This window comes from Prosopis cineraria, unplaced genomic scaffold (genome assembly GCF_029017545.1).
Source record: "Prosopis cineraria cultivar Desert tree isolate PC_DT_omini unplaced genomic scaffold, ASM2901754v1 PC921, whole genome shotgun sequence".
Lineage (NCBI taxonomy): Eukaryota > Viridiplantae > Streptophyta > Magnoliopsida > Fabales > Fabaceae > Prosopis > Prosopis cineraria.
The window spans coordinates 1-7,953 of NW_026556246.1; the positions used below are offsets into that span (position 1 = coordinate 1).

The window sequence follows — 7,953 nt, forward strand, 5'->3', positions numbered from 1 at the left end:
CTTTTATTTCCTTAATAGGTGCAAAATCTAACAGAACAATAATTCTTTACTGTAAGTCATTTATTAAACTTACTTAAAAATATAAATTTAGAACTTTAACTGTCTAGATAAGTTTAGATGGTTTACATTTCAACATAAACCATACAATGCACCAAATGGTCACTCATTCATTAACCTAACTCATTTTTATTTTCTAACAAATTGGATTTTAAATAAGTATGATGCATGAATTTTATACATGGATGAATTTTTATTATGGAGTATATATTGATGATTTTTGTTATTTTAATCAAGTGATACATTATTAAAAGATTAGTTATTATATACTCCTTCCGAGCTACGATATAAGTTGTTTTATAAAAGCTTTACTTAATCCAAAATATGAAACATTGATTAGGTGTGATGATATATATATTTTTCAATTATACACTTATTTTATTAAGCAATTAATGAGGTACTTTAAATAATTCAAATTCAAATATTATATTCATCATATTCAAGGGCATTATTTAAAAGATGTGAAAATTTTTAAAAAATTAATATTTTAACTAAATTTTTTTTAAAAATATACATTAATTAATAATAACTTATATTGTGATATAGAGAGAATAAATAAGTTCTTAAGTTTTTAACATGTTACAACATAATTAAATATTTCAAGATTCACAATCACAACTAATTTAACTATCTTTGCATGTTGTTGGGAACTGTTAAAAAGTCTGTTTAATATTACATGAAATTTTTTAAAATATAATACTTAAAATATATGGCATTTTGGGTCGCATAATTAATATCTGACCAAAAAAATGTGTACTCCCTCTTGTCTTTTTATAACTCATATCCTAAATATTTTTTTTGATTTTTTATACGAATTATTTTCTTAATTTTCGCAACATTTGATAACAATTCAGAAAAATACTTCAAGCAAAATTTTTTTTCAAAATAAAATATTTTAATTAAAAAAATTTAAATATTAAATCACTTTTTATAAAATAATTTATTTTTATAATTTTATTATTTTAACTAATTCATCTTGATTTTGACAAATAAGTTAGAAGTAATTATAAAAAATTAAAAGAAGTAATTAATAAAATTTTAAGAAAATATTATAATTAAGAAATATTTTAATTTAATTATTTTTAATTAAAACACTACATTAAATAAATGTAAAAGACAATTAAGCAACAGTGTACATAGAATAATTTATAACAAAATATATATTTTATAAAAAAATGTTGATTTTGATTCCAATTTTTTATGTAATACAATGTAATATAACATTTTTTTAATTTTATTTATAAATCATATTTTAAAAATTTATTTAATCTCTTTTATAAGTTATAATGTGATTTTTGTTAATAATATTTAAAAAAATTTTAAAATTATTTTTTATAAAATAGAAAAAATATTATTTCTTTAACTTGTTATATTTCTATACAGTTTTTTTTTTATATTTTTTGTATTAGTATTAATAAATTAATAAGAATGACTTATAACGAGGACAGAATGAGTACGATATAATAATGACTTCACTTTTTGGGTAAACAGTGCACCGCCGCTCATCACCCCCAAAAAGACAATCAGCGCCAAATCCGAGGCAGCAAAGCAAATAGCAACCCCTTCCACCTCTCTCTCCCCGTCTCGCATTCCAATCTTCATGTGTATATATATTATAAGCAATTACTGCTTGGTTCGTCGATAATATTCTCCTCCGTCGCTTTCCTTTCCCCGTCGCAACCTATGCTTCTGTCTTCACCGCTTTTTCTCACCCTCTTTTCCCTCTTCTAGCTTCTCAGCTATTCCTTTTTCTACAATGGGCTTCTTCCTACTGCTGTAGCTTCCTTGTAACAACAACTATTGGTTTCAAGTTTCTAGAGAGTTCGCTTCAATGGCGGAGCATGTTTACTGCTGTGAACCCAAGTTTTTCATGTACTTAGCCGTAATTGTGCTTCTCGTCCTGTTCGCTGGATTGATGTCTGGCCTTACCCTCGGCCTCATGTCCTTGAGTCTTGTTGATCTTGAAGTCCTCGCTAAGTCTGGGACTCCTAAGGATCGCGAGTATGCTGGTAATCTGCTTTGCTGATGATCTCTTGTTCTTTCTCGTGTTTCTCTCTTGCTTGTAGTTTTAATTAATTAATTTTCCTTACTTTCTGTATACTTGTTTATTATTAATTTCGTAAGTTCTTGTCGCTAATTGTCAAGCTTGTAGAGATCAAAACCGAAGAGCCTTTCCTATGTAATGACTTGTTTTACGATTTGAATTTTGAGCGTCATGCTGGAAATATTTCTGGAAAATTGCCTTCTGCAGTTGGTGATTTTCACTGTTCTTAAAATTTTCATCCGACGCAAAGTTTATTGAGGTGGCTTGATGTGATTTCTGTTTTGGAATTCCAACTAAATGTGGTTGTCTGTTCAGATCCTATGAATGAAACTCTTAACAACTTACCTCTCAATATTTTTTTTGGTGCACTCCTAAGTGACTGTTATCGCTTGACTGAGAACTGAGAAATCCCTGGCTTCTAAGAAATAGGAATTACATTACCTTGTTGGATGTTATGCGGCTATTAATTCTCCTGCTCTTTGAATGTGCGACTTGTCTGTACAGCGAAGATATTGCCTGTTGTCAGAAACCAACATTTATTGCTCTGTACCCTGCTAATTTGCAATGCTGCGGCCATGGAGGTACAACAAAAACCTACATTCTACCGTGTAATTTGATTGATTGGATAACTCAAAAATCGAGCTAATTTTAGACGGTGATGGGCTTTTTAGGCACTTCCTATTTTTCTTGATACTCTCATTGCTTGGTGGGGAGCTATCCTGATTTCAGTGACATTGATTCTTCTGTTTGGTGAGGTGAGATGATTTTCTTTTTTTCGTTATATATCAATGACAATAGAAGCAAATGGCAGATTCAAAAGCGTTCTCATCGTCCATGGCTCGGCCTTGTTCTTAATGAGGTGGTAGATGCCTTTCGACACTGGTGGTTGGTGATTTGGAAATCGTAATCATGAATGAGAATAATTTGATGAACTGGATCATAAGAAGCAGTTGAAGTTTCCAAATTTGGCTTAAGACTTGTCTGCTATGTGAATAAACCATGCTCTTGTACAATTGCTGCTTGTCTAGCACATGCCTTACATCTCATAGGAAGAATTTTTAATCCTCAAATATTCAGCATGGTCTGTAGAAATGCTCTGACATCTTTTTAATTTTATTTGTGTGAAGATTATTCCGCAGTCTGTTTGTTCTCGTTATGGTCTGTTGATTGGTGCAACAGTGGCACCCATTGTCCGTGTGCTTGTATGGATATGCTTTCCAGTTGCTTTTCCAATCAGCAAGGTGAAAGAAATAAGGCAAAGATTCTGTTACTTTGTTTCTAGTAAGCCAAGAAATTTAATATGCTCATTCCTGATTTATTTGTTTTCCCTTTCTTTGCATTTTTGCATTTCTGTGGTTTTCAGCTTCTAGACTATCTGCTGGGTCATCGAAATGCAGCCCTTTTCCGCAGAGCTGAGTTAAAAACACTTGTGGATATGCACGGTAATGAGGTCTGTACGAGAGCTACATGATGCATCTTTATTACTATTGTATAACTAATGTTTTCAATTTTATTTTTGCTCCCTTGCTCTTGAAGTTGAACAAACTAGTTATTTGTCATCTTGTTATTTTGCTAGCATGCTGCACTTTTTTGCCTTTTTTGATGCAGTTTTCCTGGAATGTGACTGAAGGTCATCTTATGGTCTTCTCTTACGGCTATTTAGGCTCATTCACTTTGAAATGCATGCACTCTTATCTTCTGTTTGACATTGTTGTCCTATGTTTAAATTTAGGCTGGAAAAGGTGGAGAACTGACACATGATGAAACAACAATCATTGCTGGGGCACTTGAACTAACTGAGAAAACTGCCAGTGATGCTATGACCCCTATATCTGGAACATTTTCCATTGATGTTAATGCAAGACTTGACAGGTAATGTGTTACTATAGAATACAAGCTTTCCTTAGTATTATATGCAGCCCTTGATAATATAATTGAATGCCTGGTTATAACCAGGGACTTGATGTGTTTAATATTGGAGAAAGGGCATAGCAGAGTCCCAGTCTACTATGAGCAACCTACAAACATTATTGGACTTATTCTGGTATGTTTATCCCTTTTATTGCCGATAGAGAAATAAATTTTATGTCTCATAGTATGAGCTCAGTAATCAATTATGTAGCAGAAAAGTAGCTCTCGTAAGTCACCAGTTTTTATGGGATATATGGGAGAGTTTGTCCACTATTAGATGATGTACTTGTTGCATGTTGCTCAATTATGAATCAAGTGCGGTACTTGATTCTGATACACAGGGTTGCATTCATGAAGTCTTCTAACGCAAGAAATTCCTGGGAACCTTAATTGAATGACTAATTAAAAGCAATAACGCTTGTCTTCTGCAGTAAATTTGATCAAATGAGATCCATGGTTCTTGCAATATTCTTTTTCTTTGGTTTACGTTCTTTCTACTTTTGCTCGATGTCTAGTTAGACTTATCCTCAATTTTTCCGTTGGCAATGTGTTTCATAAACCTGCGCTGCTTAATTTTAGGTCAAGAACTTGTTGACAATTCACCCAGAAGATGAAGCACCAGTGAAGAGTGTAGCCATTCGAAGGATTCCAAGGTATATATTTAATAGTACCATGTTAGAAGGCGTGTTGATCCCATGGGGAATCTGATGTACGTTGTGTGACATGTCACCCAAATTCATGCTTTAAAACCGTCTACTTTGACAGAGTTCAAGGAAGTATGCCGTTGTATGACATTTTGAATGAGTTCCAGAAAGGCCATAGCCACATGGCTGTTGTTGTAGAACAGCGCGAAAATCAGCAATCTTCCGATAAACATGGTAAGCACTAATACTGTGATTAATATATTTATCTTCTGCCAACATTTAATATAGATACCTTTGAATTGAAACCGGTGATTTCGGCTCATTCTAACCTCTTCCGGTCCATCCATACCTCTGGCATAGGCTCAACGAAAGAGTGGAGTGTGGATATTGATGGTTTTAAGCCTTCACCTGAGAGAGTTCTCTTCAAAAAGAAGCCAATGCATAAGTGGAAAAGCTTTCCAAATACACGCAGTTCTCCCAGGCTTGGTTCTCGATCCAGAAAATGGCCAAAAGCCATGTACTCGGATATTCTGGAAATAAACGGAAGCTCACTTCCGGGGCTCCCCGAAGAAGTAGAAGCTGTTGGAATTATTACAATGGAAGATGTTATTGAAGAGCTCTTACAGGTATCAACACCCTTCCTGAACTCGCTTTCTTTCTTCTTGAACACTCGAGACACACACAAAGCTCAAAACTATCCTGTGGAAAAACCTCACTAACATCATCATTTCTTGCTCTAGGAGGAGATATATGACGAGACAGATCATCATTATGAGGACTCGTGACCAAAACAGAGCCTCTGGTCATGTACAGATAGACCCGAAATATTGGCGTCATTTTCTTGTTTTATCTGAATGGATATTGCAACTTAGGGTTGAGAACGTTGGATAGGTCAGGAATGTGTGATTATATTACAAGGTGATAGGCCATAATTAACACAGTTGTTGCCAAGGATCCAAATCAACACTTGGTTTGGTTCATGCTTCATTGTGCCTTTGCATGTTTTGAGGTTGGCGCAACTTATGTAAAAAATGTGCCAAATTAATGTCCTGCGCTTCTTTTCAGAACCACCTTTGTTCCCATTAGGAGAAAAAATTGCATCAATTCAATTGTAAGTTTCATGTTCAAGAATCCATTAATCCATGGAGTTCAGTTCCCTCCTGTGATGGGTTTTAGCATTTTTGGAGAATTTTATTTATGGAGTATAGGTACATCATATGAATGGAAAATTTTTTGGTAGTGCTTACCGAATTTTTTAATAAAAATATATAAAAAAAACTGTTAAGGTTTTTATAAATTAATTGATAATTAGATATCATGTATTCAGCGCTTGTGCGAGTAAACTAGGTCAAGGGTGTAATATTTTTAAAATTAATAATTTTAAAATAATTAGGAACCTTTTTGGAAAGAGAAGGTACATTCGCGTGATTTCAGGTTTTTTTACCAATACATTATAAATAATAAAAAAAATTGTCCAAATGTTACGTCATCAAAAGTATTTATCAAAATGTTATATTTATAATCGTTCAATTCAAGAATGATTTTATATTCACACTAAGAATGATTTTTTAATCAGGAATTATTTTTTTATTTAATAAAAAGTGAAATCATTCAAAAATGATTTTAACTTTTTTTTATTAACATGACATAATATTTACTGTCAATCGTGATAATCTCTTATTTTCTCTCATTATTATCATTGCCTCTTTTCACCTCTCCAAAACTTACTCAATTTACGTCTTATTGTATGCAACCTTTATCATTATCCCTTTTCAACTCACCCACTCCTAGATTGCTTATGCCTTTACTTGATGATTTGGTATTATTTTGGGTTAAATACAGCATTTCTACCTTTTTAAATGGTAGACTATCCAATGAAGCATACGTCACCCCTCGACGGTTGATTTCTTTAGTTAAACCACTTTGGTTTGATTTAAATATGTTGACAACACAAATATATGAAACACTTGAATTTCAAGAAGATGGGAAGAAACAACAACAATAACAACCATAATGTATGAGAAAGAGAACAAGATGTGGTGTCAGAAGTCACTATTTGTAAGGTAAATTAATTTTCACTTTTCATTCATATAATTTAATCATTTATTATTAATTCTCATAAAGTCTAATAATTATTGACAATTTTAATTTAATAAATTAAAAGAAATTGACTATTGAGAGGTGACATATGTTTCATTTGATGATCTACCATGTTTGAAAGTAAAAGTACTGTATTCAACCAAAAATAATGCGGGATTATCAAGTAAATGCATGAACAATAAAAAATGAGTAGAAGTGGGTGAGTGGAAAAAAGATGATAAAAGTGACATGTAATAAAACTTGAATTGAGTAGGTTTGGGAGAGGTGAAAAGAAGTAATAATAATGATAAGAAAAAATAAGAGATTATCATAGTTGATAATGAATATTATGTCATGTCAATGAAAAAAGTTGAAATCATTCTTGGTTTGGACGATTTCACTTTTGATTGAATAAAAAATAATTCTTAACTAAAAAATCGTTCCTGATGTAAATGATTACTTCACAATTACAAAATTGTTCTTGGTCTAAATAATTTTTAGTGTAACATTCTGATAAATACTTTTCAGGATGTAGCATTTAAGTAATTTTTTTATTATACATAGTATATCAGTAAAAAAGCCCTTGATTTTATGTTTTGAAATCATTGAGCAATTATTTTATTATCAATGTTAAAGAAAACTTTTTTTAATATAAATACTAGAGAATTATTCATTATGTATTTTTCATTCAATTCTGCAATCAATTTTTCAAAAACTTCATAACAGAAAAGATTTTTAAAGTTTTTATATCATTGCTATGACAATCAGTAACATTATTGCTAACTTCAAGAGGGTATAAAATAAGAAATAAACTATATGTCTACTTGTTTTTATCAATTTTTTTGGCAAGACTACCAATTTCTTTTAATGATGCAAATTGAGTTTCGTTTTGCATATCAATGATATTAGTTTCAAGTTAATTATGAAGCATAATTAAATCAAAGAAGGAAAATTCACATGAATAGAACTTGACAAATTCAATTAACATTCTTTTTATCAAATTTTTGGGTTAAATTTTTTTGGCTTTCAGCTGAACATATTTGAAATTCTTTTGAAACCCAATTATTTTAAAGTTGAGCTAAGGGGTGTAAAATATTTAGACCAGAGAGTGTGGAATAGTGAAACGTATGATATTTTCTCATAATTTTCTCTAAATTCGGGGATTTGCCCCCTTAAAATCAACGTCCATGCATATATTAGTTTTTATAAGCTTCTAGT

At 31.5% G+C, this 7,953-nt stretch overlaps 1 protein-coding gene across 1 annotated transcript; it reads left to right on the plus strand.

Moving 5' to 3' along the window:
- Positions 1–1,585: 1,585 nt before the first annotated feature.
- On the plus strand, positions 1,586–5,812 carry LOC129298805 (DUF21 domain-containing protein At4g33700-like). The gene is made up of 11 exons (XM_054937247.1): positions 1,586–2,066; positions 2,606–2,682; positions 2,773–2,856; positions 3,229–3,342; positions 3,465–3,551; positions 3,834–3,973; positions 4,058–4,145; positions 4,592–4,665; positions 4,778–4,890; positions 5,017–5,282; positions 5,397–5,812. The coding sequence occupies exons 1-11, from the start codon at positions 1,889–1,891 to the stop codon at positions 5,439–5,441; spliced, it is 1,266 nt and encodes a 421-aa protein (XP_054793222.1). The 5' UTR covers positions 1,586–1,888; the 3' UTR covers positions 5,442–5,812.
- Positions 5,813–7,953: the final 2,141 nt, after the last annotated feature.